Below are 15,846 nucleotides of genomic sequence, written 5' to 3' on the forward strand. Positions count from 1 at the left end.
AATGGTGTTTTCTTTTTTTTGGTCAGGTGAATTTCACTTACCACTATTAACCATCAAGTAATTTTTAGTGTTGTCAACACCTGAAATTTGTTTCTTCTGATTCTACAGAAATGTTTTTATTTCCACTCACGGTATTCCTCACACTTTGTTTATCCACACCACATCAAAAAATCGGTATTGCCAAGATACCTGCAATGTGAGGATAAAACACCCATAACTCCTATTTGGTTTCCTATCATCACAGGTTGTGGATAATGATTGTACAACATTCTTGGCTGCTTCCTTAAAAAACCACCAGGATGTAGGGCAAAAATTTACCATCCTGTAAATATGTTCAGATCAGCAGACCGTAGTCAGGCCAGGATGAATTAATCCTTTGCCAAGAAACCTAGTCAGAGTAGGAAAGGATTTTGAGAAGTCTTAATCCATCTTTTTCTAAGAACATTCAAAGTCCACTAATGAGGCTTCCCAGGGAACAGGAACAAGTGATGTTTACAGCCAGAGGCTGCTCTTCCCAACAAAGCAGCAGCTGGGAACAATACCAGCTCTTGCACTAAGGCTCACTGTTGTTTCAAAGGACTTGCTTTTGTAAAGAAGTGATGCTACTCTACTTCCCTCCCACTGGAAGGCGAAGTCTTTTATCTACCTGAAGCAGGAATTCTTGCCAGATGTGCAATGGGAACTTCAGAGTTTCTTCTTAAGTAACTTAGAAGTTAGGCATCAACATGTGCCAGACGTTTAAAGGTTACAGTCCTCCCCAGTATTGAAGTTGTTATATAGTAGATATATAAGTTAGTTACACACAGTACTACTTAAAGAAGCAATCTATCTTTAGCTGAAATTGTAAATGCTACCAGATAGACAAGCTTCTGAAACAATATTTATATAACACTTTGTCTTCAATATACAAAGGGTATTCCTGGTAAAGTTGGGCCTCTGAGGTACCCTGGAGACCAGGGTAGATGTAATATCTTGCTGCTCTGACTTGCAAGGTTTTAAGCTATCAACCTACAGTCACAGGCATGGATTAACACACCACACCTTGGCCAAACAAAGGAGGAAAAAAGTTCTCTCAAGTCTGAAGAGAGATAATGGCAGTGTGGGGAAAGGACCTCCTGTGCTAGCTCGTTAGGTCAGCGACTGTCTGGAGAGTTTGCAGGAGCTGCTGTTACTAGTGCTTCGCAGAGGAGAAGCTTGATATAAATGCAGTTACTGCAAAGATAAATCAGGGTGTGAGTACATTTCAACTAGAAACTATATTCTTTATGTTAGGATGTTATCCTAGCAGTTAGGATGAGAAATGAGAGTCCCATGAGCCTGATAAAGCATGGTAATGGGTTAGTAATAAAGTGTGTATGTGGGTGTGTGGACAGAAGCTGTTCTCCTTGTCTGTCCCAAACAGGCTTGGAAGAGAAAAATCGCTCAATCTTCTGTGAGGGCATGCCTGAAAATACTCTGAAATCTCTGAAGGCAACAGTGTATTTAAAAGGGACTGTAGCAGTTTAGACTTCATAATTCATGGCAAACAAGGCCAAACAAGTCAGTCAGGGAGACTCTATGGGAGCTGCAATTCACCTGCTCAGTCATTAGTAGAGCTAGGCACGGATCAGTTCTACTATTGCTCTGCACTTATTTTGGAAAAGGGGAAGGAAGGATTCTGACCTTTGCAAAATCTGTTTTGCTTAAGAAATAACCAGAGTTTTATTTGATAGCTTATTTATAGGAGCACTGGACATGCTCAAGTATGACATATAGGCAAAATACTAGATGTCTAAATGGCAAGCCATGTTAACCTGTCCTAGAGCTGTAACATCACAGAAAAATATTTGCTTTGACACAGGCTAAAATCACTATGCTTGTAAAAATATTTTTTGCTTATGTTTAACATTATACTTTTGTAAAACACTGATTTTTTTCAAAATCCATTATTTCTCAGTACAGAACTGCTGCAATAGAGCAAAAATAATATATACAATTTTCAGTCACAACTAATATTTCTTTCCCTTTCTATCAGAAAGGAAAAGAGGCATTTTTGAACATAATTGCTACTGGATATAGGATTTCCATAGGCAGCTTTTTTAGGTGAAAAGATAGTATTTACCTAGATTATTTTTCTTTAGTTTCTCTCATTTATTTATGCTAGTATTTCTTTAGACATTTCCAGATAATCCCACTACCATTTTAGGGATTTATTATTCTCACTGCCCTTTTTACTTTGTTTTTCTTTAGTCATTGCATACGTAGTCAGTGCTGTTTTGACCCTATGATGTCAGTCATGCTCCTCCTTGAAATCTATCATCGTTTCTGAAAGCCCTTTATTTGTCAAATGCAGTGTAATGGGGGTGTTTGTGGCTGAGCTGTGGACCGAGGAACCTAAACTCCTTGTTCCTGGTAGGACACGCTGTCAGCTCACATGCTTCTAAAGCAGACTGCAGATCAGTGGCAAATTTTTCTTAGCTCCCAATCTGTACTGCATTTTCACTTTTTTCTTTGTACAGAAAACCTATCTTGTATTCTTCCTTTAAAGGTCCACTAGCACTGTCTCCACCTTCAATTTACAGTTAAGAGGTTAGGGCTCAGTCCTGTCAGTATGACTTTTACTGCTTCACTGTGTTGTCACAAATTTAAATTAGTGATAACTAAACATTCTCCCAATCAATAATACATTTACAGGTATTTTGCTGACTTCAGTTAAATCTAAATGTTATCTAAGCTAGTTTGCACCTCAGTGATATCTGAAACTCTAAACTTTGCATGTTAATAAGACTAAAACCAAATGTTTTCATTTTAATACCACAAATATGTATTTGTAGTCCAAATATATGTATTGCAGCCAGTCATCCCAGGTGGGATTAAAGTGGGATCAAGGCATTGCTCTTCATCTGGAATGAAGTTATAAAACACCACAGTAGAATGGTAGAAGGGCTAGTACCTCACTGCCGTAACACTGAGGCCAATAGACCAATAGGAAATGTTCCACCTTAGTAAGATAAGAGAAACTTGTATTTACTAAGGTAATGCTAGTTAGGATTCATAAGCTCAGTGAGACACGTTTGGGTGTGTACTGTGATGATAAACACACCTTCCACCCAAGAGACTGAAAGCTTTTGGCACTAATGAAGAGAACAATCGAGATAGTAATGTCTGTTTATTGCTTAATGACCCGGTTTGCGTGTGCTGCATCCGCTCATAGATATTACCTTGCGCTTCAGCAAAGATTACAACAGGCCCTTACAGAAATATATCTGGGTGGGTGCACATACAGAGTTTCTCTCCAGTCTTTTTTCATGACTCACATAAGGATGTATTGTAAAGCACAGTGTGAGGACTCAGGAGCACCTTTTCCTTCCAGTGCACTAGCAGTAACACTACTAAGCAGACTAGGTCTGATCAAAGTCCCTGTGCCCCAGTGCCCCTCATCTTGGGGGCTAGGTGAGAAATAAGGGCTGGTTTCATGGCAGCAAAAAGTCTATAAAAATCTATCAGAGGGTGTTGTGGACAATTGTTTGATACTCTACAGCTGTTTCACACCCTCAACACAAGTCTCCATGTAAACTGTACTGTCTAGCCCAAAATGTCTGGCTGCGGTTTGCTGACTTAGATTCACTCAGTTTATTTCCTGGTGGCTGGTTTGTTGTACAGTTCTCTCTCCATCCCTTTCTATATTTCTTCAGAATTGTGTGTTTTGTTGCTTGTTTTGGCAGCGATCTCCATAGTTAGTGGTTTGATTTATGCTGTGTTGCTATTTCTTATCTTAAGTATTGTAATTGATACAGCTGGTCGTGTGTGTGCCCTTCCTTGGACCAATTTTCCATAGAGGGAGAGGGGGGAAAAAAAGATAAGGGCCTATTATGACTTCAAAAACTTATCGTCTGTTATGGTTTTCTTATGTATCTTCTACTGTATTAGTAATTCAGATTAACCACAATAGATACTATTTAGTTGGTTTCATAGAGGTATGCAAATATGACTGGGATTTCATGGATCGCAGACTTCTACAGTTGTGGAAGGTTGAATACCTGTGTTAAGTTTTTTTTTTTTTTTTTTTTTTATAATTTATTTTTGGATAATACAACTTTTAAATGAGTCATACAGCAAGGAAAAAATGGGTACCCATCTCACCTCTCTTTAAGGTACTTGAGAGTGCCTGGCACTTGGTAGATACACATAACAACAATGAATCAGATGGTTGTTGAATCATTAGAATTAAACAAAAGATGGTTAAAACTGGTAGTCAGAATTTGTCCTGAAATAGTCCTGCAGCACCAATCCAAAACTTCAACAGGCCAGTAGTAACAAAACAGGGCTTAATGTAATTCTGCTGTTTAATTTCTAATTTACGCTGTCGGTACTGTCTGCAGTACCTAGTGAGTTACCTTTTGTGTTTGAGGATCTTCTTGTCAAAAGATTATTCAGTAAGACTTTTCTAAAGTGTGATTTATAGGAACTTACCTTTGAGATTCAGCTTAAAAGTACTGCTACTAACCTTATACTCGTGTATACTTCTGTTCTAATGCTCAGGTTAATTTTTAACCTGAATAGTTATCTTCCTCCTTTTGTTTTTTCTATGTACGGAGAACAGAACTTAAGAATCCTCACTTGTCATCTTAAACAAGCTAAGATTTCTCCTCTTTTTTTGTCAGATGGGATCTTTAACTACTAGCCTCTTTTTGTGCTTGTAAAACCTCAAGTTTTCCTTTCATTAATGTGTGTGACCTGTATTTCTCCAGTAATCCAGATGAAGACATGCACAAAGCCACTCATACTTCTCTGCTGGAAATAATTTTTTCCAATGCAACATAGTCTCATATATCTTGTTCAGACTGGCAGCAGTCTGACAGCCATTCTGTGATTAGTTAATATCCCAGGGCTTGTTCATCTTACAGCTTGTTTCCAATAAGGCTCTATTTTAGGACAGAAGATTTTGAGGGTTTGGTGGTGTGGGGTTAATTAAATCTCCATTTTTTCTGTTCTCCCGCCTGCCCTAAAACCTTACAAAATATTGAAAAAGGACTTAATGGCTAGTACTTGTCAGTTTACCATTTTATGTAGATTGACTTGGTAGATTCCTCCCCAAAAAAAGTGAGAGATGTGAGATTTTTGTCTTGATGTTTTTTTAAGCTTGTTTATAATACATTACTTAGACTCAGATAATAGTTCAGAGAGTCACAACCCAATGCTTCTGATCAGGTAACTGTAAGATAAAGAACATAAAACTAGTGATCACTTCCAATCTGATTTGCGTATCTTTAATACATGTTGAAATATGGTGGCTACTTTGAATGAAGAAAGAATGTGTGTAGAAAATTAAGTGGAACAGGGAATATAAATAGAAATACTGAGTTCTTCTCAGTTATGAGGATAAGAGGGCATTCATGTATCCTATCTTTCTACTTTTAACATTAAATACTGAGATTAGGAGTTTCAGTTTCACCTCACCCCCTTTTCAGTCAGTGGAGATAGAACAGGTCTTGCTCTGAATGGCCCTCTGGAGTAGACTAACGTAAAATTAATGGTTACATAGGGAGATGACAAAGAGTAGCCTTATAATTTAGGCTAAAGTTGAATACTAATTAATCTAAATATACACACATGTTTGTTCAATCCACTTGCTAGCACTGCAATGTGGACTTTATTCGTAATCTAAGGCAGGGCAGACAAGTGGGAACGAGGTGTGATTTCTTTCCTTTGTGTGCAGTTCCCTGTAGCCAGCTAGGCTTGTGAGGCATGAGAAAAGAGTGTGATAGGAATTCAGAAATTTGGTCTTAAATTTTCAGTGTCAAAATTAAAATACATTTGTCCTGTATTAAATAGCTGAATCCTATCTGTACCTGAGAAAGAACTTATTCAGGTATGAAAGAAGGTGTTACCACTATGTCACTAGGTCTTCATAAATTCCTGGAACTTTCTCATAGATGCAGGTGTTTAGGAGGAGTTGCTATCCTTATCTTCTAGAGCTTCCATAGGCATTACCTGGAGAACAGACATAATGTACATTGAAAAACATTTGAAGCTAAAATAGGTTGGTTCTTCTGCAGTTTGCAATCTACCATCAGTATGATGATTACATCATTGCTTCAGAATTGAGGGGGAGAGAACAACTGCAAGAGGGTTTCAGGAAGCTTGCAGGATGCAGGGGAAACAGCTCTTGCTTTGTGATGATGTGACGTGAGCTTGGTTCTCTTGCAAAGGAACTTGTTTAACTGCAGAGTCTGTGCAATTAGGGCTGTCAGGAATACATGCCAGATGATGGTTTATTTACTAACACTGCCAACTGTCTTTAGTTTATTGTTATGAAAATTACTGTGGAAGGTTTTATTGAAATTCTTGTGCAAACCGTGTAGGCAGGTTATTGCTGCAAGACGCAATTTGCTATGATGGTACTTGTTATGATGGAAAACTGCACTGTAAACTGGAATAGTTGTTGTCTAATGAAGATGAGAATATGAAGAGAAGGGGTAAAATTTCACTGACTCAGTCTTGTAATACAGTAAGAAAGGAGGGATAGTGCTGAAAGTGATTGGAGGCAAGTAGAAATGGGGCTATGAAAATGCATAGTGCATGGTGGTGCAAGTGGTGTTTGTAATACTGCATGGAGTTAAGAAATAGCCACCGTGGCAAGTCACGTGCAGCCACTGTCTAAGGAGCACAGTGGGTGTCAGGTAGAGGAGACAAAACTAGAGGATTTAGCACAAAATTCAACTCAGTTACTGATCCTGTGATCCTACAGTTAGTACTATAAAATGCTATTTTAGTGAACAAATGTGGCAAATGAAAAGAGTTGTTTAAGTTTTTTATTTACCAATTTCAATATTTTTTTCAAACAGTTCTACTGATATGTGGGGGCTGGAGGACATGAAAGAGGTTAGTATGCCTGTAATGCTCAGAATATTTTCTTCTATTTAAAACAATCTAGAATCTTAGTATTTCTTTTCCTATAGTGTTTTAAGAATATGTAAGTGCATTCATATAGCAAATTCATGTTGTTTCAAATGAAAATGTAAAGAGCAGTATTGCTGAAGTGATATTAATTTTTTTTGAAAACAGGAAATAAATTCTATATCTCGTGTAAATGGTGCAACTGGTGCAACTTCATACATTAATAGCATGGCAATAATGACGTTGTCTCTGAGCATTGAAAACATTTCCTCTGTGGGTAGCTTTCCAAGACCAAAATAAAAAGAATAATTTACTTTCCTGGAATGATCGTTCCACTAAATGATGTCACAGAGATTGCCGAGTCAGTGAAGTTACATCTCTGAATAGAACTGTCAAAGCCTGACACGTTGTTTTCTAAATGGGGAAATTTGCATAACTTCCTTAGAAATCTGCAAAGATGTTTTCATGTGAATATCGTTCTTCTATCAGTTTTCTGTCATATAAAAGCAATACAAGCAAAAATATTTTGGAATTGGGAATGTGTCAGTTTCAAAACAGATTTCATGTTGTGTTTTTGCATCCAATAATGAAGTCATAGAAGTTTATTTTCCCCATATAATTATTGTTCTTGATACTTAGATGAACTAAATGCATGTTAAAGTCATTATCTTCAACTATACAGTTTTACAGAAGCTGAAAATTTAATCAAATATATTAAGTTTAAAATGGCTCTAAAAATACAGAATTGCTCTGTAGTAATAGTTTGAAATTCTTGTTACTAAACCATTCACTTTTTGGCTGCTCTTTCTTGTTGGCCCTTTCCAGACTCAACTGCTACTGTAATTAATGATGCTAATATACAAGGTAAGAATATAAGAAATGATACTACGAAATAGTTACATCTGAAAACACTAATTGTTTAAGTTAAAGAAAAAATAAACCAAAAAAGAAACAAAACAAAAAAGGAGTCTGTCTACCTGTGAATGAACAGGGGGATATTAATGGCAGCAGCAGAACTGAGGAAGAACTTTTAGCCTTCCACTGTATGGGAGATAAATATTTCAGAGTAAGGCACACATGATACAAGATGCTGTGCAGTAAGTTTCTGTAGTATTTTGTTTAGTGGATGGTTTGGATCCAAGCCCAGGCTGACATACGATACACAGATGCTGTGTAGAGTTTCTATGGTATTTTCTTTAGTGGGTAGTTTGGGTAGAAACCCAGACTACATCAGTAAAAAATAAATGCCAGACAAGCTTAGTTTTTTTTCTTTGTCTTTCTGTGATTTGTGATGAGGTTTTCATCTGTGTAAAGCTTGGAAAGGCTCTCCTATGTACCCTGGCTCAGGCACTCACAGCTGTTAAACTACAAGAGGATGGTGTAAACACAATGGCAACAAAAACAATTGGTGCTGTTTGGTTTTCTGTCCCTGCGTGTTTTGGGGGCCAAGCTGCTGTTGGCATGTGGCATAGGCCTTTGAAAGCATGCAGGAAAGCCATGTGAGGGTTCTTTTAGGAAGCATGCTGATGTGGGATCCCAGAGATGTGTGCTGTATCTCCTATTCTCCTAATAATGTTATTTGACCCCTCTTTGAATAGGTTGCACTGTATGTTGCATAGACCTGCCTGAGTTAGGTTTAAATAGTAATTCTAAATAAAATAACAAAATTTGGTGTTGTAAGAGATCCATGCTTCCCCTCATGTCTCACTTATGTTGTTAGTGGTGGCAGGAGGCAGAGGAGCAAACAAGCAGCACAGCTGGGCCAGGCGTGCTGCACCAAGAAGTGGGGTGCTGTAGGGGGAGCTGGGATGGGAAAAGAGGAGGCAATCCTGGTAAGGGGCTGGGCTGGGAAGAGCCCTGTACTGTGGTCTGGAGAGAAAAAGGCGAGGAAGGAAGATGTTGGGAGGCAGTCAGGCTGAGGTGGGAATCCCAGACCTGTATCAGTTCTCTGACAACTCCAAGCACACTCCAAAGACCCCCTTTACTTCAACAACATGGTTTAAGCTCAACTAATTCCTCATCAACTCGTTCTTGGAATCTTCTTTGCTGCCAGCACCAAGTTGACTGTTGCCTTTCATTCTTCAGGCCATAGAATTCATTTTGGCCTAGGTTTCTTCTGAAGTTTTGAATGTTTCTGAGGTGTTAGGATTATCTTGTTTCTGATGCTTATGTCCCTATCACATTGCTGTGAGTACACCAACAAGCTAAGTTAATCATTTGCCAGACCTGCAGCTGTTTTGTTTGCAGTCTTTGTCTTGCTGGAAGGAACCTGGAAGACTGAGCATAAGTCATTGTCAGTTGCAAGGGCGTTCTTGTTGCACTGAGTAAATAGAGCCCTAAGATGTTTTTAAATGGAGAAGTTGGTAGCACCAGCTCAATACCAATCCTACAGTGAAGGTGCAGATCCAGAATGATTTCAGCTAATGTAATGTCTGCTATGACCCAATTCCTTCACATGTTAAGGCACATACATTTGTACATTCTCTTTTAGGAGAACAATTTTTACAGCAAAACTGCCAGAATATTGTTTGTACGGAAAAATAGTAATAGTTTTCTACTAGTCTAGCTCTCACATTTGAGCTACAGTATGTCAGACCATGTAGGACCAACTTACATTTAAAATGTTGTGGTACTGCGCTAGAGGCACAATTAAGGCTAGTGATTACAGGAGAAGTAATTGTAGTCTTTCCTTTCCAGGTGAAGAGTAAAAGGAAAAAAGAACACAGCAATATGTTTTGCAATACTTTCAGTCTCTTTCCTGGCTAGACACATTAACTGATTTGACTCACAGAATCGGAAAAATGATTATCTTTTACAATTGTTTCACTTTGATTCTTTTTCTAATTACTCAACTATCCCATTTATTTTTAGTCACTATCCAGTGTAACTTTTAGAAATAATATAAACAAAATAAGTTTCTTTTTTTGCTGTTGTAACAACAAATTATTAGTGTAATTACAGGATCATTTAGAATAATAATTTAAAAAGTCTTCCTTAGTTCAATAATAAGTTAATTCAACCTGCTTACTTGTGAAGACAAAGAAACAACTCCTGCGAGCCTAGAAGAAACTGTCTGCAGAAGAGCTGTTTCTCCTGTCTAGGGAGGCACTCATGTTGCCAGCTAATGCTTGAAAATTGAAGCTTGACAACCCTGAAGCTTGATCAGAAATAAGATGCAAATTTTGAACAGTCACTGTAAAGTAGAATATTATATGTAAATATTATGATAGTTTATATAACACAGGATTATTCACAGGACAATGTCTTTGAGGCAGTCTAATCCTCAGATACTTCTTTAAGCTGCAAGTTTAAAACTTCTTGAACTGGTCTGGTCAGTTTCTGCTGCAGAACAATAATGGATAAAATGGATGGAGTTCTGCCCTACTCAGACTAGCTTTAGTGATACCTCCTAAATTAATCTCTGATTAAAGAAAAAATTTCTGGCCATGTATTCCTGCCTTTTGTCTATACATCTAATGGAACCAGTGTTACTTGAGTACAGGTACTATGCTCATATAACAAGGCTTCACAATTTATGGGCAAATCAGTCAAAACGTTGTAGGAAGTGTGGATTGTGCTGTTGAAAGCTTCATTATAAATACCGATATCCAAGAAATGTAATTTAGTAGTAGTCGTCTGTACTTCGCAAGACTGAGCAAAAAAGGCTTAGTCCTGAGCTAATAAAACTCAACAGATTAGTGAATTACAGAGTTGTAATGCCCTTACAGCATTCCAACTGCCTGTTTTAGAAAACATGATGTTAATACGGACTTTATTAATGCTTCTTCTTCCTTGTAGTTTGTCACTGTTCTCACATGGATAAATACCAGGAATTAGACTGGACAACCTGCATCCCACCAACCAAAAAGGAAGAGGAAGTTATTGGAAATCTCTTCTTCCTGTTCAAAGAGAGAAGTTAAGGCCTAGTTATGCTTTGCTGCCTTTCTTTCCTCTGTTCACTTTTGCTTGACACTTTGGAAAAAGTCCCAGACGCTCCGTGCTTCTGTGCCTAGTCATCGGTGGGTACAATGGGTTCCTTTTGCATAACTGTTCCTGTTGAACACTCCTTGACCTCTAATGGGTTTAGTTTATACATGCAGATGAGCTCATTCTGGTTTATTTTTCAAGCGATTATAGAGTTCAGTTGCATTTGAAGTTGTTTGCTGTATCAGGTTCATGTACTGATGACTGATGTATGTATTGACAGAAAATGACGTTTTCCCTTGTGATTTCATTTTTAACAAAGTCAAGTTTCATATCCTTGATCAAATTAATTCTTTGTTTAACACCGCTGTTGAAAATCTTTACAGTGAATGCGTCATAACATACACGGTTCACCACAAACCCTTTCAATGAATTAATTTCTGCTGAAGTAAATTATTCAGACTTTAACTGTCGTTCATGCCAGGATCTCTGCTAAGATGATGTGTACTTCATTACAGTAAGCAGAAACAGATCTAATTAATTTCTTCTTGTAGCCACAGGTCAATGAAGAAGTGAAAACAAAACAAAACTGTCATTACGTTATTAGCAAGCTTCTTCCATATTTGCTGATATTATTAAACAGCGGCACAAAGAAAGACTTAAACACATGAGTTTGGAAGGCTACAAAATTTTGTCTTCATGGTAATATTAAGATAGAAAGGCTCATTAGTCATATTCTTTATATTTTTAGAAATGTTTTTTATACAATTTATTATGCAGTTATGAAGTCTGTTACAAGAGCTTGTTCAAGAAAAATAAAGATTTATGAACTTTATTAAAATTTATTCTAAAAATATTTTTATTTATAAAAGGCTGGTACCATGAAAAATATGTAATTCTTTTTACCAAAGAGAAACTTAGTGCATTTCCTGACTCTTTTAAGCATGACTCTTAGATTTTTCTTCTTCTCTCTGAGAATCTTACTGCTTTTTCACAACCATCTAAAAGCAGAAGCTGGATACAGCTGTTCCGTGTTTTACCAGAAGCACTCTTCCCTAATTCTGGTTGCTTGCATCTGTGACAGCATAATGCCAACAGTAGGATTACCAGAAGTAGCTGGCCTTCTAATTTGGTCTGTAGCACCCTTAATTATTGACACTAGCATAAAGTGTAAAGCAAAGAATGTGGTACTTTGCTCAAGAACTAACAAATTAAGAAAGAATACTGTAGAAGCCACTGAGCAGGAGATCTCTCAATCTGTACTTACAGGGATCCTTAAAAATTATTTACAGGTCAAAGCCATATGTGGGTTTTGGAAAATCCTTATTCATTAACTCAAACCAAAATAGGTATTTGTATCCTTTGAGAAAATTTCGGGACTTTAGCTTATATATTTAGGTACCATCTCAACACTTCTGTGTGTTGCTGAAAGTTGCATGGTATACCATGCAGTCTTTGAGATACTGTTCTACTTCCATACATGTTAAATTCATTCCAAAATAAACAGTTTATCGTGCTGTTAGTCCATATACACCACAAAGGACTTGATATTTTGAAATTTTTCTGGCAGCTTGATATGCTTGCTTAACAAATGTAAGCCCAAACAATCAACACTGTCTTAGCCCAAAGGAAATTGCAAAAGAGGAAAAAAATAAATAAATAAAACCCCAACTGCCTGTTGTATCACTTAACTTTTTTTAAGTGCCTGGTTTTACCTAAAATGCCTTGCCATGTGTGAATATACTTGCTCTATTGCATTCTTAAGAAGTGGTGGCAGGTGACATCTGGTAGTATGCAAGTAGGTACCAGGCAGAATAATACTTCTGTAGAGTTGGAAGAACAATTAGATTTAAGTTCAGTTAACTCCTCTCAGTATATTCCTGCGTCACTTTGTCCCCTATAATGACCATGTGCTGCTGTTCATTGTCAGAGGCCTTTAGAAAGGTTTTAAGCTCTGCTTTGAATAGACCTACAGGAAGATAAGCTTGTCATGATTGTACACCCAGAAATATGCATATGAGCTGCAGAAAACTCTACAGTTAGGAGCTTGGGTCACTCTTAAAATGTGGCAGAGCAGGAGGAGGAAGTTGCTACTGAATTGGGATATCCAAGACAGATTTATACAAAGTGATCACAAAACTTGCTGCCTCAGAACCCACCTCTTGTATTCCTGTGATTGAACTGGTAGTGCAAAGGCACAAGACACAGTGTCAGCAGAAGAGAAACCAAAATTTGGGTGTTAGCATACCAATTCTAAGCTAATTAAAATTTTTGACATGGGGTTATAGAGGACGCTAAGACTTGTTTTCAAACTGGAAAACAAACTAATCTCTCTATAGTCATAGGCAGAATAGGTTTTGGAGAACTGGAACACATTAGCACATCTCAGATCTTGAACAAAGTTAAAAATCATGTCGCTTTTAAAATGTATTGTGTTTACATGTGGGTTTCTAGGTGTATCTACTATTAATAACAAACTCAACTTTTAAATTGCAATACAGTTCGCTTCTCTTTTCTTCAAAAGTGATTAAGATCTAAAAAAGTGGCCAAAGTTGTTTCACTGTAAAAATGGAATCAGGTAAACACGTACTGATTTCAAAGCTTAGAAAATGTAGTTGCGTTCTTCTAACTAAATAAATTACTTCTCGTCTTGTACAATTAAAAGCATCTCTCTTTACATAATGTATGAATCCACAAAGAAGATTTTAGACGCTGTTTTCCTGTAATGCACCTCTCAGATGATCAGAAAGTAATGGCACTTCCCTCTCATTCTGCTCTGAGCTTGTCTTTCATTACTAGGATTTCCATTTCTCATTTCCTCCTTGTATCATCACATCACAGAGTGAATGGCAGGAGGTTAACTACACAATAAAGGTCAGGAATTTATTATTAATACAGAAAATGCTTTCTTCGTGTTTCTGAATTTGGTAATGCAGTGGAACAGATCTTGAACATAGTTACATGTATAGCAGCTCAGAATGACTGGGGCACTGTTCCTATATATTCTCCAGGTGACAAACAAATCCACTTTCATAGTTACAGACTGCAGTGTTATCTTTTCATTTAACCATGCCACATCCTGATGGTTACGGAAAGATATTATCTAGCAATCTGAGTACGCAAACTGGCCACCTTTCAGATGAAATTAAAGCACAAGATTTTCCCCTGAACATAGCATGTCTTCCAACTTCTTACGGGAATTTCTGGCTACAGGACCAGAACTTTTCTGCAGTAAAATGACCTAATCACACTGCAGATATTTGGCACGCAGTACCAGCCATGCAGGTCTGCTCCTACCTCCCTTGTTATTGCAGTCACAGCCTTCTATTCAGCTCTGTCATACTGCCACTAGATCTGCTCCCCACAGCAGGCAAACTCCCTTCTCCTCGCAGCAATCTCCCAGTCTGTAGTTTCCCACTTACTGTCTCCCTCCTGGCTGCCTGACCCTGTACCCTAGGAGCTTTTATAGTTAGTCTGAGCGTGTTCAGTTTCTCTCATGATGGAGTGCACTCCTTTCCCAGTTAAACAGGCAGCCTTTCTTTATCTCACCCCAGGACTTGTTTATCAGAATGTACAACATGCCTCTCAGAACACACGGTAACTTAGTGTACAGTGATGTTCTTGAGGGACACTGGGCTTTGCACTTGGCAACTAGACAAACTGGAGGAAAAAATAAATGTCTGTGGACCATGTGGTTTCTGAGAAACTTAGAGAAAGTGAGTAGTTGTACTGCTGGTCACACACCTTCCCGTCAGGTGAGAGGTGAGCTCATGGTGTTCAGGTGTTCCTGCCCTGGAAGCACTGGTAAATTTTTTGGTGATGGAAGTTCCTGAGTTGGGCTGAGAATCAAGTTTTGCATGTACCTGTTTCTGGGATGGCTAGAATGGAAATAATAGAGCTTTCTTTGCAAAAAATGTGGGATGGAGAATGTTTTGGGGCCTATACATTGCACTGTAACTTCCTAAAATTGGCGTTACTTTAAACTAGCGATGCCGCACCCCTGAGCGGAATAGTGCAAAACAATGACTAACACCTCTCCCTATAAAAAAAGGGGCAGTAAATCAGTCAGCCTGAAAGGTTAGAAGCCACTGGCTGTTCTTACACAAACTTCCATGAAATAACATTATATCAGAGTAATCTGTTGAGCAACCTATTTGTTTCACTGCACCCAAGGAAATGAGGGAGCAGCTGGGAAGAAAATCGTGTCTGAGACAGCAGAGGAACATTGGATCCTCTAACACAGAGAGCCAAATACTGCTCTTAAGTTGTATGTCTTTTTTGTAAACTACTGCTCTGATGCTGGTGTGAGTTGGCTGAATAAGCTGAAAGTGGCATAGGGTCTTTTAGTTAACAAGTTTAGCTTAGATAAGATCCCGAGTAAGAAAATAAGCAAGTCATGGGGTGTGAAGACTGACCCACTGGGTCCTTTGGACTCATCTTCATTTTCATCTTAACCTCATCCAACCTTTTCTAATTTACTGCTTAAAATGTCAGGACTAAAATGCTTCACAGCCATTTGTAGAGAGCAGGAAATAGCATAGCACTATAAAAAACGTGCTGGCAATAACAATGGCAAAGTGCTGAATTGTTGAAGCAGTCGCAGTTTTTTATATATGTATATTCTCACATTCAAATGAAATGCTGTTACAAGAGCACTTGCTTTCCAAATTCCCAGTCAGGAACCATCCCATTTACCAGTGTGTGCAACTACTAGCATGTAGAAATTTAACAGCTTTTTCTCTGTAAACGATGAACACGTGCACCTATATTCAAAATTAATCCTGACAACCCCATGGGGCACTGCCCTTTCATTTTTCACACAGTTTCCAGTATCCCTGGAGAACATCAGTGTGCTCCATAGGAACTGCAGCAAGTTCTACTGGCAGGGGGACTAGGGTAGAAAAGGTTATTGGGGTCTCTCTTAAATGTGTTGTGTAAAATATGAGAGATTCTTCCCATCGAATTTATACACAACCAAGCACTTTCATATAAGTTGTGTATGCATGTTATTAACCAGCTTTGTGAGTAACTAAAAAAAAAAAT

General features: G+C 38.0%; 1 protein-coding gene across 3 annotated transcripts in view; it reads left to right on the forward strand.

The window, feature by feature from the left end:
* SLC44A3 (solute carrier family 44 member 3) overlaps positions 1-15,846 on the forward strand; it is a 103,312-nt gene that overhangs the window by 18,270 nt on the left and 69,196 nt on the right. The window contains exon 2 of one of the 3 annotated variants that reach the window (XM_040565874.1): positions 6,828-6,864. The exons of the other annotated variants lie outside the window; for them this stretch is intronic. Within the exon in view, the coding sequence (XP_040421808.1) occupies positions 6,838-6,864 (27 nt within the window). The 5' untranslated portion in view covers positions 6,828-6,837. The remainder of the gene's footprint in view (positions 1-6,827; positions 6,865-15,846) is intronic. 3 annotated transcript variants of the gene reach the window in all.

This window comes from Cygnus olor, chromosome 8 (assembly GCF_009769625.2).
Source record: "Cygnus olor isolate bCygOlo1 chromosome 8, bCygOlo1.pri.v2, whole genome shotgun sequence".
NCBI classification, from domain to species: domain Eukaryota; kingdom Metazoa; phylum Chordata; class Aves; order Anseriformes; family Anatidae; genus Cygnus; species Cygnus olor.